Source organism: Lissotriton vulgaris, chromosome 8 (assembly GCF_964263255.1).
Source record: "Lissotriton vulgaris chromosome 8, aLisVul1.2, whole genome shotgun sequence".
NCBI classification, from domain to species: Eukaryota; Metazoa; Chordata; class Amphibia; order Caudata; family Salamandridae; genus Lissotriton; species Lissotriton vulgaris.
In genome coordinates, this window is record NC_141696.1 from 1,538,090,660 (window position 1) to 1,538,106,370 (window position 15,711).

The following is a 15,711-nucleotide window of genomic DNA, read 5'->3' on the forward strand; positions in this document are numbered from 1 at the left end:
TGCATGTAAAGTATCTAATTTTTTCTTCTTTTACTTTTTATTTGATTTTCATCATATACATATAGATTGCAATTGGGACAGATGAATGCTACAGTATTATCATGTGGAGCAATCTCATATACTGATACATACAATGGGTTTCACAATGCTAGCGTTCCCAGTGTTAGAGAGCGCTGTGTTACCAATAAGTGCTGTGGCTCTGGGTGTATTGTGTTAGGTCTATCATGCTCTTGCTGTGAACCCTTGACTGCTTCATTCTAATGAGCCCCACATGGGTGGTCGGGTATGAACTGGGGGTATGGTGTGCAGAGAGTACACGTGTGAATGGCAAAGATGGAGCTGGGTGTGGGTATGCAGCATTGGAGTGTTGGGAGCTGTCGGTGGGTCGGGTACTATCTATGCATTTGGTGTTTGTGTACTAGTAGGGGTTGAATATGGTGATTCTCTGGTCGTGTGTTGCTCATGGTTCTGGTAGGACACGGTATGGCGGGTGGTTGTGGACGGGAGGTGTCTGTTGGTTCTTGAGATATGTGCAGCGATGTAGTAATAGTGGTAATTAGTTTGAGGTCGTGGAGGAGTATCGCCCACTGCATGGAGATGGGTCGTTTGGGTATTTCCCTGGCCTCTTCAAATCAGAGGGTGTTTTTTTCGGAGGTTCCCCACTTATTGACTGCTCCTATCCAGGCCGTCAGCGGGGGGCCTGCTGGTGCACGGCAATGCATAATGATCTCGCGTTTTGCCAAGGGAAGAGTTAGGGATGCAAATATCATCTGAACTCTGTGGTATTGACGACACCGGGTTATACCTAGAGTGCAGGCATTTCATGTGTTTATATTTGTGAGTCCTGTTGTTTTGCTTATTGTGTTATGGATTGTGCCCCAATATGACTGTAGTGTTGGACAACTCCGGAACATGTGTTGGAATGTCACAGTAGGGGTATGACATCTGGGACATGCAAATTGTGTATTCAGATAGTAGCATTGGAGGCTGTGAGGTGTTAGGTAGGCTCAGTGTAGTCCGTAGAAATGTATATTTTTTAAACAGGTGTTGTGGGAGATCTTTTGCGGGAACTCCAGCACTTCTTCCCATTCTGTCATGTAATGGTATTTGGAACCCTTCTTCTCACTGGTGGCGTAGGTGGGTAGCTGTCTGCTCGTGTATGGATTTATATATCCATGTAATTATATGACGCCGGGGTACGGAGGAGCTTCGCGGGCAACCAAGATGGCCGCTTGAGCTCGGAGCTCCGAAGACCCTCCGATCCTCCGAATCAATCCTGTCGTCTATCCTGTCCCACGGAAGTGGGAACATGTTGTTGAACTGCTGCTGATGCGGGACTCGTTTTCCGATTGAAGATCCGAGACCCCTAGGTGGAGTTACACCGTGTTGAAGATTGGGGACGACGACGCCATCAGTGCCCGGGCTTACATGGGCGACTGCGGCGCTGCTGCACGGTGGTGGTCCTGGGAGTGAACGACTGCTCCACCTCAAGGTGTCACCCGGGCTACTCTGGAGACTGATGTACTGATCGAGCGGTGGATGCGGCTGCTACCGCCTACCGACTTGGGGCCCCGACGAGGACCGGGGTGTCTTCCCGATTGAGTGGGCTTTTTGCCCAACATGGCTGGCAGAGGTGATTCAGACAGAGGGAAACCCCAGGTCAGCAGAAAAACGTCTCTTTCTCAGTCCACTCCGATCGCTACGCCCACCCAAAGGGATCGCCCGGAGTCACCGTGAGGCCTAAGGACATGCAGCGGGATGTGTCGCCGGATGACTCGGCTCCAACCCTCCGGGACGTCATGGGCGCCATTGCGGGCATCAAGGCAGAGATGCATAAGCAACATGAGGTGCTATCGCACAAGGTCGACACGCTGGCCATCGAGATCAATTTGATCAGAGCCGATCTCGGCAAGACTAATGACCGGGTCAAATCACTCGACATAAAATCGTCGAGCCTGACCTCGGACGTCACGGACCTGCAATCGGAGATCCGCGACCTAAAAGCTGCGAACTCGCTGTTTGCCCGCAGGCTTGATGATTTTGAAGGACGGGCCAGGCGCCAGAACGTCCGCATCGTTGGTGTCCCGGAGGGGGCCGAGGAGGACGCCACCGATCTCTTTGTTGAGGACTTGGTCCAGAACCAGCTGACCCCCGGCGGCCTCAGCAAGTTCTTCTCGGTGGAGCGAGCTCATAGACTGCCCGGAGGCCGCCCGAAGATGGGGGCCCCACCGCGCCCTATCATCGCCAGGGTGTTCAACTTCAGGGATAGGGACGCTATCCTGCAGGCATCGAGGAGAGGTGGGCCACTGAAGTTCCAAAATGCTGACATTAACTTCTTCCCGGACTTCACCCAAGCGGTGCAGAAGCAAAGGCAAAGTTTCACGGGCGTGAAACGTAGACTGCGAGAGCTGGGGATGAAATACTCCATGCTGTTCCCGGCGAAACTACGCATCGAACATGATGGCCGTGTATTGTTTTTCGACATGCCAGAAGCGGCCGGAGACTGGCTGGACACTTTGCCCCAGCGCCGGGGCGCACCCGAGGAACAGTCGGAGGGGGCGGCTGGTGGCCCCGATCTTCAGGAGTAATAGGACCCTTTGGGCCATTTTCGGATGATGAGTCTGCTCAGGCAGTCAGTCACAGACTACTGTACTTTTGCTGCTATCCTTTCTCTATGATCGGGGGAACGGGGGGGGATAGGTTGCCTCCTTTCTCCTCTAGGGGCTTTTCGTAGAGTAGTTTTTGGGGCGACAGGCACACTGCTAGTTGGGGGGGCTCTATAGTCTAATGCAGGGGTGCAGGGTGGGGGGTGGTTGGGTTGTTTGTTTTTTGTGTGTTCTCTCTCTCTTTCCTTTACCTATTTTATGGCAAGGTGGCTACTCTGCTGTTGATTATGTTGTAGCGACTCCTCCCTGCAGGGGCGGCATGGGCCTCTACATTGACGATTGGGGGTAAGAAGTTAAATGTACTAAGTTGGAATGTTAATGGGCTGGGTGATCGCATTAAGCGTGGGGTGGTGCTGCAAATGTTTAAAAGATGCATGCCTGATGTCATCCTGTTACAAGAAACACATCTGATTGGGAATGCGTGCCACGCACTCAACTGAAAAGGCTTCAAAATGGTGGCACACTCGGGGTTCTCTTCGGGGTCCCGTGGGGCGGGGATCATGGTGCGCATGTCTCTCCCGTTTGAGGTGGAATCTAGTGTGATCGATGAGAGGGGACGTTACGTCGCCGTCACGGGTAGGTGGGAGGGGCGTACCCTGGTCTTGGTTTCTGTTTATGTCCCCCCTGGTTTGCAAACGACTACTTTCCAAGATCTTGGGAGCGCCATTTTGGGCTTGCCCGAAGGTTTGCTTATAGTTGGTGGGGACTTTAATGCAGTTGGATCTGGGACTTTAGACCGTTGTCCATCCAGAGATCTTCGAAATGCGCATCCAGGCTTCCTGATTTCCTGGATACCATGGGGCTTATTGATTGCTGGAGACTACTTCACCCCGTTCAGCGACAGTACTCCTTCCACTCGGGAGCGCACGGTAGCTTCTCCAGGATTGACTATGTTTTGACATTGGCTGCCCACGCGTCGGCCGTCTCTGAGGCCCGTTTGATGGCCAGAGGCATCTCGGACCATTCCCCGGTCTGGGTGTCTTTTGACTTTGACATAGTAGTGGCCTCGAGAGTAGCGCCAGTCAATCCGTGGTACTTCCGTAATCCTAAGACTCGTGACCTCCTGGCTAAGGCCATTGAGCTTTATTTTTCCGAAAATACGGGCTCGGTAGCGTCGGCCATGTCCCTATGGGAGGCCTTTAAAACTGTCCTGAGAGGAGAAGCCTTCTCCTTAATAGCCGAGGTGCGCAGACGTAGAGACGAGGAAGTGATGCGGCTGGAATCAGAGATTGGGGACCTTGATTCTCAATTGGAGACTGGTCCGACGCCTGCCCTGCTCCACGCTCTCTCACTTAAGCAGTCGGAGTACCGGGCCACTGCTACTGACGCTGCCAAGGCAATGGGCAGGGAACAGCAAGGGAGGATCTACGATGTCGGGGACAAGGCAGGCAAGCTTATTGCGTGGCTTGACAAGAAGGAAATGGCCTCCCGTGTGGTTCCCGAGGTGCTGGGGGAGGACGGACTGGCTGTCACCGACCCCAGCGCTATAGTCACGGTCTTTGCCGATTATTTTGAGTCCGTATATACCTCGGCTTCTGACAGGACCGAGGCGGACTCTGCCGCTCTCCTTGAAGAGATTGAACTTCCGTGTCTGTCGGACACCGAACGCGACGACATGGATAGAGGTATAACGGCGGACGAGGTCGCGCTTGCGATACGCTCTTTAAGGTCTGGCAAGGCTCCCGGTCCTAATGCCCTCCGGTGGAGCTTTATAAAATAAAGGCTGACACCATTGCTTCGCCTCTGCGGAACATGTTCCTTGAGGCGCGCGAGATGGGTGAGCTCCCCCCGGACCAAAGATTGGCCACCATAGTGGTCATCCACAAGGACGGGAAACCCAGAGACCTCTGCCGGTCGTATCGCCCGATCTCCTTGTTGAACGCCGAGCCTAAGATCCTGGCTAAATTATTGCCCAATCGGTTGGTGGGTGCGATTAGCGATTTGGTCCACCCGGACCAATCGGGCTTTATTCCTCATCGCAACACGGCCCTCAACCTTAGGAGACTCCATGCGGTCATGGCAAGGGTCAGTACGCTCCGGGAGCCGTCCATCTTGGCTTCTCTGGACGCGACGATGGCTTTTGATTCCCTTGAATGGAATTACCTGTGGGCGGTGCTGACGAAGTTTGGGTTTGGCCCTGAATTTATCAGATGGGTCAGGCTCCTATACGCCAACCCATTGGCCAACGTCACGGTCAATGGCCGAGTGTCCGCATCTTTTGCCCTTCGAAGAGGCACCAGGCAGGGTTGCCCCCTGTCGCCTCTGCTATTTGCATTGGCGCTTGAACCCCTTGCCGCTTGGTTACGGACCCACCCTGATATTAATGGGATAAGGTGGTTGTCTGGCTTCGAGGACCGCGTGTCTTTATACGCGGACGACATTTTGCTCTACCTCACCTCTCCTTGTAAATCCCTGATTGTGGCTTGTGACATGCTGCATACCTTCGGCAGATACTCTGGCCTGGTTATTAACTGGTCCAAATCCCACCTTGATGTATTGAATGGTGAGACTCCGCGTCTTCCCAGGGGCTGCGCCATACAGATCGCAAGGCAGGGGTTTAAATACCTGGGTATTTATATTTCAACCGATGCCTGGACACGATATGCAAATAACTTGCTTCCCCCTCTTGCACGCCTTCGGCGCGACGTGGAGGGGTGGCGCAAGCTGCCGCTTTCCCTGCTCGGACGTGCGGCATTGTTCAAAATGATGTCTCTGCCCAGATTCTTGTACGCGCTCCAGAACACTCAGGACCCAGTCCCCTCTGGGTATTTTAGAGAGGTCGAAGGTTTGCAGCGGACCCTCCTCTGGGAAGGTAGGCCACTGATTGCTATAACCAAATTGACGCTCCCGTGGTACGATGGCGGCATCGCTCTGCCGGACATCCGACGGTACTACTGGGCCTCCCATTTGGCCGCCCTTAACCATGGTTTCTAGACCGGCTGATAGTCCAGGGTACGCCATGGATCGATGGCTCCTCGACGGTGGGAAATACTACAGAGCGCTATATTCGAGATCTCTGGATGGAGGAATGACAGGTCCCACTAGGACAGCTGTGCATATATGGAGGGCTATCACAAAGGCGCAGGGGTGGCAGGGGAGGCTTACGTTGGCCACCCCGCTTTACGACTCAGACCTACTGGGCAAATTGTGGCACACAAAGGGGTTTGATCGGTGGGACCTTATTGGCATTTCTAGAGTAGATGACATGATGGCTAAGGGTCAGATAAAGTCTTTCGCCGCTTTACAAGCGGAGTTTCAGCTGGGAGCGACGGAATTCTTTAGATATGCCCAACTACGACACGCCCTTATGTCGGTGCTGCCGGAAGGTGAGAAAGTCCCTGAGTCGTCCCCGTTGGAAGACAGGGTCTTGGATGGTCACATGCCGGACAGTGCCATTTTATTGGTCTACAAAAAATTGATCTATGTCCGAACGGATCTTCTGCTGAGTGTGAGGGACCAGTGGGTGCGTGACGGAGTCGAATTGGATGATGAGGATTGGCAGTGTGCGGTGTCTTCTCCCAAGGAAGTGGCAATCCCAGCTAGATTACGCCTGGTCCAATTGAAAATTCTTCATAGAGTGTATGTAACCGGCCCCCGGTTGATTCATATGGGACTCTCAGTGGATGGTCTTTGTAGGCGCGGATGTGGAGAACTGGCCACATTCATGCACATTATCTGGGAATGCCAGGCCATAGCCTCTTACTGGAGGCGTGTCTATGCGGTGATGCGTGAGGTGACTGGTGTGGATTTGCCGGCGGAGGCCCGGCGTTGTCTGCTGAATGTGTGGGGCCCCACGGATTACAACAACGCACAAACCCAATGGGTCACCCTGGGTAATATGGTGGCGAAACGTGACATCGCTCAGAAGTGGAGCGCCCCGTCGCCCCCCTCCGTGGAACTGTGGAAGACCAACATGGATTGGTGTATGGTTCGCGAGAAAACAGTGTACGTGGCCAGGGGCAAGCCCAAGAAGTGATCTGGGGGGCCTGGAATGAATATAGGGGTGATATCTGTCTACCTCCCGACACTGCCCCATTGGACATACGACTTCCCCCTAGCCCCTATTTCCAACCTACTCGTCATTTTATTGCCATCCTGGTTTTCTTTCCCCCCGTTGTCGTTCAACTTGTACTGCTTAGTTACACCTTGTGGGCATACAGCCCTGCCCTTTCCTGCGTTGGGTATTGTCGCATTCATGTACTTCTTCCTTGCCTTTTCACACTGGTTTTGGTGTTTCTTTCGACTTGTTACCTCATAGGTTTATCGTTATCATAACATAAAACTAAACCTGATACGATTTTATAACATGTACTGTGTACACTACATATCCTTCTTCCAAGAATGCTGCCTAGCCTCCGGGATGTAAGGCTAAATAGCTGTGTGCCTTGATTTTTCAATAAAGGTTTTCCAAAAAAAAAAAATTATATGACGCCGGGGTCCCATTTGTAAAATGGCATGATTGACTGGGTGTGGCGCTGGTTCGTTTTCGACTACATGCCGGGTGCGGGAACAGTCGGAGAGCACTTGTCTGTGCAAGAGGAATTGTCCCAGGGAAAGTTCATACTCCTCTGCTAGATCTTCGTAGGAGATTAGCTGGCCATCTGCAAAGAGGTATCCTACCTATATAACTGAATGGTGAGTCCAGAGTTTGAGAGTGCGTGAGGTGTAGTGTTCTTGACCTTTTGGTAGGCCCAAAAGGGGTAGCAAAGGGGTATATGACGGGGTTTCTCAGGATAGTCGATGGATGCGGGATATACAAGACCGTGCTATTTGCACTTCTAGGGAGTGGATCACCGTGGAGTGGGAGCCTCGCAAGAGCATGTGTTGAAATATCCCATGGACAGTGACCCTGCGCTCATAGCGGTTTCCTCCAATGTTGGTCCAGCTGTCCAGCGTGACAGCCACTCGAGCTGGGCTGCCAGGAAATATGCCTCAAACAAGGGGGCTTCTAGTCCGCCCTGATCTATTGGTAGCTGCATTTTGGCCAGGGCAACCCGTTGGCACCCGCCCCCCATATGGGTTTGCCTAGTGAAGTATTCAATTCCTGAAAGAACGAGCAGGGGGGGTTATTGGGAGGTTTGCAAAATAGTATAAGACACGCGGACTATGATCATTTTGGCCAGTGCAGTCTTCCCCAAGTAGGATAATGACAGAGTGCGCCAGAACCGAATGGATGTTCGGATGCCTGCCAATGCTTTACGGTTAATGCCTTCGTATATATCCTGTGGGGTGAGGTATATGCGGCAGTGGCGGCTGGTGAACTTTGAAAGTGGTGAGGCCTAAATACCTTCTTCAAATTTGAATAAACAAGCACACAAACCTAGAGAGCACAACCTACTTCAAGGATTCTTTGCTGCAAACATTTTGTAAAATATTAGAACAAAATGTTCACTTTGGATTCCAATCGCACATTGATTAGCTTGAAATGGTTTTGAAAGGACACTGATGACATATGAGTATTCTTGTGATATGCTAGTATGCCTTGGCCTTTATAGGTATGTAAGGACTAACCTTGTACTAAGTGCATCATGCTACCATTTTGCCCTTTATCATTCATTTCACTAGGTCAGTAATAGCTGGACCAACTCGGCCCTTCTGCTGTCTGATGACGTAACAATAGGTGTTGTGCATGAGTCAGAAGACATCCCTCTCAGCGCTGCATTGGTACATAGTGCAGGGGGACAAGACAACAAATTAACAGGGAGAGTTTGCTTGGATCTCAAAGCCCGGGCACGAGCGAAGCTGTGAAAATATATGTTGTGTAAATCACACAACAAATGACGTAAAATATAATAAAATCTCTTATAAGCTCAATAAAGTGTAATTCTATAACATGTTGAAGCTTTGATATTAATAGGGCATATTGTAGCACTACACTATTAAAATGGTATGCATATATTCAAAAGTGATTTCTTACATACAAGATAATGAGGTAAAAAGAGTTTTGGTGAAATAAAATATTTGCCTAAGAAGACACAATTTAAGTTGGGAAGCCACGATTTATCCAGCTTTTCTGGTTGCACTCTGTACAAATCATCCAGTAAATGGGCATGTATTTGTCATTCCTTATGTTAAGTGTTGTTTTGACCTCTTAGTGAATTCTACTGCAGTTTGTAAATTAGTTATTATATCATCGCAAGATTAAGTGATTTGCCCAGAATCACATGAGGTTCAGCTGATGCCGAGATCTGAACCTGGTTCCGAGTTCCAGAGTCAGCAGCTCTTCCCATAATACTACAGCTGGTGTTCAGGGAGGGAACCAGAGGCCACATGAAACCTAACAACGCCTCTCACTGAGCGGAGCCAGGATTGCGCCTGACTCGACTCTCAGCCACCTTTAGTAAAAAGTAAAAACAAAATCTCTTTTCGGAAAGAAAGTTAAATATGATTCGCTTTCTATAGAGATTAAGTAGGGTCACTGCAGACACTCACAAAGTTAACATTTTAACACAACACCGAAAAAGAAAAGTAACTTTGAAAATGACTTCATACACTTTTCATGCGCTTTGCTTTTACCAAGGAAAACTCTTAAAATGTAATTACACGAAACTAACCTGAATTCCACATTTCCAGTCAATTGACTGCAGACCAGATTTGTCCCGCATTCTCTCCTCCGCTTCGACAGGCCTTCCAATTCCAAAGCCATGCATCTGGAAATAAGGGGCTGATTTCAGACTGCCAAATCAAAAGGCTGGATGCGACTGGGGGCTGAACCTTCTTTGCTCGGCTGTATCCTGCCATTTGACAGGGCATGGGCGACTGTTTCAAAAACACGTCACCGCCCGAGCAGGACTCTATATTTACACATGCTGCACTACATTGGGCATGCGCACATTATGCAATGGATTGTCAATGTGATTCGGGAGCTGAAATGAAAAGCGCCCCTCACATGCACAGAACATCTGGACTCCTGCTCTCTCCTCTCCTGCGTGTTTTGACATGCACACTTTTATCTGTGTAAAGCGCAGGCATGGAAAAGTAAACAGATGAATTGTGAAAGCTCAATTCGTCTGTTTACATTTCCGTAGTCCGAACTGCAGTGAGCAGTTTCTATTCTGCAGATGCAAGTGGGGCGCCGCTCCAGCGCCCCCTATGCGGCACTGATATTCAGACACCTAGGTATCAAGGGCATGCACGTTCACTGTAAGGTTGGTGGTTCCCATTCATATCGTTTGTGGGGGGAGGTCAGCACAAAGTGGATAGAAGATTTTTCTTGCCCAGTGCGGCAAAATCTGTTAGGGTAGTGAGGATGGGCATGAGGTTCATTGTAATGTCCCGTTCGTACTGTAATTGGCCAGTCGGCGTAAAGGGATACGCTGTGGTTGTTGCCCGATAAGGGAATACACCAGTCTGTGCCCTCCCTCAACATGCGGATCGCTAATGGTTCCATAGCCAGGGCAAAGAGGAGAGGGGAGAGAGGGCAGCCCTGTCGGGTTCTCCTGGATATCTGAAAGGGAGGGAGATGTGGCGTCCAATTCAGACTGTGGATGTAGGGTTTGTATATATTACTCGCGTGTATGCCTGTAATGTTGGGCCCACTTTTATATATCGGAGCTCAGCGAAGAGATATGGCCAGGATACGGTATCAAAAGCTTTTTCCAGGTCCAGGACCAGGCATGTGGTGTTGTGGAAATGACCCTGCACCTGTACGCTGGTGTAATTCCCCAGCCATCTCTGATTCCTGCACATCTCTTCATTCTTAGTTCCCTTGTAGCCTCACCTCAATTGCACACCTTCCCTGAGCCCTGAGACCTGCTACTAAAGGATTTATGAAGGTGGATGTTGACTAGTAGTCTCCAATTGAATGTGGCCCTGACTACTGGCTGGTACCACCGACAATATCCATAGCAGTGAAAGTATGATAACTTTCTTATATATTTTTCACACAAATCAAGCGGAGTGACATAGCGAACAGTCCTGAAGAATGCTAAGAACCTTTTCCTTTTCGGTCTATTGAGGCAGAAACATGTTGACCTTATCCTAATAGGGAATATCTATATCCCTATTCTCACTGAGCTTATTTTAATCTACCCAATAAAGGATTGACCCTGTCAACCAGGAGATAGTTTTAAATCACATGTAAAAAAAATGTGTACTCTGCCCCTCACTCTGCCCTACATTGGATGACATAAAACACCTCACGCTCCTCTCCTGCGGGGGAGTTGTAGCCCACACTGGGTACCTTGCGGTCTCAGTGTGCAAGAGGGAGACCAATGATAAAGCATGTCACCTTAGGGTGAGTGAGGGTTCTCGTCTTAACACACGTGTGCGTCTGTCCCTTCCTCCCTCACTTTCATTCCTTGACGAGTAGCATGGGTCCACCATCTGGTTACTTTATTGTGAGTTCAGATCATATGGATTGGAACCGTGGATGGTAATAATTCCTTCCTCTAGAAACCCTATAGTGAGATTGTTTTAATATAGATTAGTACATTTAGACAATATCAGATAATTAGGATCACGAGAGAGCTAATCCCAACCGTCTCACGCACTGTACGTATGGGGTTCTGTTCTAGTGCAAATCTATCTATGTGTTTGCGTGCTTCTCTGAGCGAGAATCAATGCAAACGTTTATGACTATGGAATGCTCTGACAGATAACTGATAAAACACCTGTACTATTCTTACTCACTTGGGGAATGGTCTTCACTGTGTTGTTCGTCAGAGTTCTCATCATTTGAGGAGCACAGGCCTTGCTTTTCCTTCACGCCTAATGAAAAGACAGAGGTTGCAATCACAGGACCTGGTAAAAAAAATATAAGGAAATACGTAAGCGATCAATAGCTCCCTGAGTAAGATCATAATTAAAAACATTTCTAACAAGTGGGATAAAAGAAATGAGGAGTGCCCAACTTCTTGTGCGGTGACAGACATTGCAACAAGTAGGTGCCTTGGGAATGAACTGTTTTATTTTATTTATTTATTTAAAGAGTTTTATATAGCGCTGGCTAGACCCGAAGGTATCAGAGCGCTTTACATGAGAATCAACAATGTAACAGAGAAAGTTAAAAAATTACACAATACATCCAAATAAATAGGCAATACAATTAGGAGAGGATAGAAAGGAGAGAGAAAAGTAGTGGGGGGGCAGGGGAGGTGAAAAAGGGAGGATAAGGGTAGAGACAATAAGGAGAGACGGAAAGAAGTCTGTCTAAAGACCGACTGGGTAGGTGACGACCAAGGAGGGAATCCACGGCCCATCTCCCCTATAGCTAAACCAGGTAGCTCCATCGGGCATCAGACAAAATAGTTCGGTCTCAAAACATTGAGAGACGAGGGAAGGAGAGACATAAATAGAGGGAGGATGCGGGAGGAGACGGCAGGAGAGACGAAAGGAAGTGCAGCAATGTGGTACAACAATATACCAGAAAAAGATCAACAAGTAAACAATATATCAAACAATCAGCAATACATTAGGGGAGGAGAGAAAGGAGAGAGAAAGTATTGGGGGTAGGGGAGGAGAGAAAGTGAGGATAAGGGAAGAGAAAACCATAGAGACGAAAAGAAGTGTGTCTAAGGACCGACTGGGTAGGTGACGACCAAGGAGGGAATCCACGGCCTCATCTCATCTCCCCTATAGCTAAACCAGGTAGCTCCATCGGGCTGGAGGAATTTATTAACACATTTTATTATTGCTAATTAGATATGCCGGGGCAAATATTAATCCAAATTAACAATAAACACAAAATAACTCAAAACAATCAGACAGGACTTGGTGGTCATGGTAGGGTCAAGGTCAGAGTTTCAGTGGAGTCAGCAGCCATTTTCACGGTGTGGGTGGGCATTGGGGTGGACATTGTAGTGGGGGGATTGGATTGGGGGGAGTGGGTAATGCGAGAGAGGAGCAAGAAAGGAGATGTCTTAAGAGAAAAGATTGCTATTTCGCAGTGTCCTGAAGGATAAGAGATCGATTGAGGCTAAAATATACTGATGATGGGCTAATTTATATGAGAAGGCCATCCGGTGGAGTAAATGCTATAGCTTCAGAAGTGGATGCAACACATTTCTTCCCCACAAACCCAACACAAAAGTGACAGACTTGCTACTTATCACTTGAAGACCAGCAGCAGACAAAAGATCTAATCTAACAAAGTCTAACTTGTAGTGCTAACCATGCCTGCAAAGTCTACATCATAGGAAGAGGAGACGGCCTCCCCTGACACAACTCTTTCAGATGAGCCCATTAGTCCACCTTTTTTCAGAGCAGGGGAGTCAAGAAGCGGCCTTGCTGTGTCTTGCCAACTGTGTACCGATGCACCTGCCAGACCTCTGTAATCCAGCAAATGAAGTAACCCAAGATCTGTAGAGATCAGCACCTGTAACCATGCAGTCGCTACTCTGGACATGGTCTATGCATTGACTGAAATGGGAATCTGGTCTCATAAACTTCTTTTTAGGATCCTACTAAAGCCCTTCTAGACATTCTGTAGATAAGCAATGCAACAACTAAGCATGTAATCATTTCCTGAGGCAGAACCACTGTTCCCACATAAAGCCCCCACATACTACACATCCAGCTAGTCTGCCCTTGATGCATGTATCATGAAAGGAAATAGGAATTTACTGCACAAACTGAAGTCTGAAGCCATAGTGATTCAACAAGAAACGTTCTGATTCATGGCCTACATGGACGATCATAAAGTAATTTGCCTCGCATCTTGGATTGGTCTATAAAGGAATTACCCTCATTAAATCTTCAAGTGTAATGACAGGCAAACAGTCAAAAAGCTACTACACAAACTGCCATGAGAGCCAAATACATGACAAGGTGCCCAATACTTTAAAGGTTTTGCAAACTTTTCATAAACCATTCAGCAGAACTTTACCCAGTATCATCAATACTTGGTGAATTTCCTTCATGAGGTTTGCATAAAGATCCGTTTGCCATTTGTGTAAAAGTTCCCACTCCTCGTGTGAGAAACAGGCAACAACATCCTGGAACGTAAGCGGCACCTGAAAAAAGGAATGTTATTATGAACACTTGTGTCATTCGCAGAAACTGAGCAATTCAGCATGATACAGAACAAGTGTGCTCATCTAACAACGGTATTCTTTCCTCCTGCTCCTGGGTGACAAGTCCTATACGATGGGAATATACCAATGGAGTCAGATATGAACCATGCTTCGTTCCCATTCAAAGCCAAAATGCACATTCTTTCTTCACACCGTCAAGATCGATCTCCTATCGCTGGCACAAATTAGCAAACAAAGGAATACATCACTCGGCCCAACTGGTTTGTGCACTCCACTGAAGAGTTTGTTACTTTGTGGGAACATATACCGTATTCGTCATGGCTGAATCGTGTTAAATCATGTAGTATTAAAGGCGGCAAAATCTAAAGTCTGTAAAGCTCAGAGACTGACTGAACTATGAAAAAGGCTTGATGGGGGCTCAGTTAGTGTACCCCATAGTTCAAGCATCCGGCAAGAAAGGCATATTGGTGACTGTGTTGTGACATGATTTGTAATTTTAGTTCCTAGAGACAGAAGGCTAAGAAAAGTAGGTCTTTTATCCAAAAATGTTTAAGGTATTTTTTCATTTTTCGTCAAAGTACTGAAGTATGTTACTATCAAACTAGATGCTGTTTGATCTCAGGAGAGTAAAATGGAAAGAAAAAGATAGAAAGAGAAAGATAATGAGACAACCCAAACCAGCCTGTTTTTCAGTAATGGCCTCAAAATCAGATGTAACTGAAGGGTGAAACTACGTACAGCAGACGTTTTCATGCTCAACTCTAAGCTACTTCGTTTTAACCCCTATTCTCCGGCTGACCTAGATGGACTCCTCGCTTAGGTTTTATAGTTGGAGATATTTATCGAACTCGGTTGTGTGGGCAGAATTCTGTCCACAGGGACAAGAGGGACTTCCTAGACTCCCTCTCTCCAACATCTACCAAATTCAAGAAGCCCATGTGTTCTCATTGCCTCAAAGCCTAGCCGGCCCATCGCTTGCTTCAGCCGCGCGCCACAACACCGCGGGATCTCTCCAGCTACTGACTCTGATTTACTTCAATACAGGCTACAGCTAAACACTGACAAACAGACCCCCTGGACACCAAATTCCAGTTACTGAGCAGTGGAATTTGGAGAACTAATAACTTCTTCTGGCAACTATCCTCTGTGATCTGGAAATCCCCAAGCCTCTTGAGTGAATATGGAGTAAGACTTTTGAAACCAACAAGCAGCCTTATTGAATTCAAGCAATTTATGGAGAAATATAAGCAACTCTCTTCTATAACAGAAAATATTTACTCCGTGTGGTATGAAAAATATAATTTTCAGTTTGTACGTTTTAGATTGCTGAAGGCTGAAGAGGCAGCCCCCACATCTACCCTGTAAAAAGTCAGATTATCCTATGATCCTTGCTCATCTGTTGCGCTGCAAGCAACGGCTCCAGTATTACCGGAATCTCCTCTACAGCATGACTATAGTTTATTGAAAGAAAGGTATAGTTTCCCCTCTAACAAAAAAAATCAATCTGGGTGCACCTGATGCTAAAAATACCAGCTCAAAAATGTCCAGTGCTTGTCAAAATCCTAGAAAAGCACAACTTTAGGACCTTTTCAGGTAGGTTTTCCCCTGGTAGAGGCACAGAGACAGATGATTACTATGACAGACTACCTCATCAGAGCCAGTCTAGATGAAGATGATGTAGTTGGAGTGATAACTTAGATCTCTCCACTGCATTCAACAAAAAAGAAAAACCCGGTGCTGTTGAAAAGACTTTCAATGACAGGTTTCAAGGAGAAAATGTGAACTGGTTTAGGGCTAGAAGAAGAAATATTTATTCAATTGTGTGAGAATTTGGGTGTATTAAATGGTACAGTTCTGCAACCTTACCGTGTAATACACTTGTGAAAAAAAAAGGTTTGGGTCCAGTAATGTTGGTTTGCAAAACCTTAGTTCAACCATGGGTACCTGTGGCTTGGAGCAGCAAAGCGTAAACAAATGAACTAGTGCAAAACATATAGATGGACCAAACAACGAAATGAGAAATTCACCCCACATGAAAGAAATCTGACACTAATTTATAAAAATAGATATTT

The 15,711-nt window shown here is 47.7% G+C and overlaps 1 protein-coding gene across 1 annotated transcript in view; it reads right to left on the bottom strand.

Annotated features, from left to right (window-relative positions):
• LOC147700315 (uncharacterized) overlaps nt 1-15,711 on the bottom strand; it is a 67,455-nt gene that overhangs the window by 33,379 nt on the left and 18,365 nt on the right. Inside the window, exons 2-3 of the mRNA XM_086935682.1 lie at nt 13,492-13,618; nt 11,298-11,408 (exon numbers count right to left, since the gene is read on the bottom strand). Coding sequence (XP_086791808.1) covers nt 11,298-11,408; nt 13,492-13,618 — 238 coding nt within the window. The remainder of the gene's footprint in view (nt 1-11,297; nt 11,409-13,491; nt 13,619-15,711) is intronic.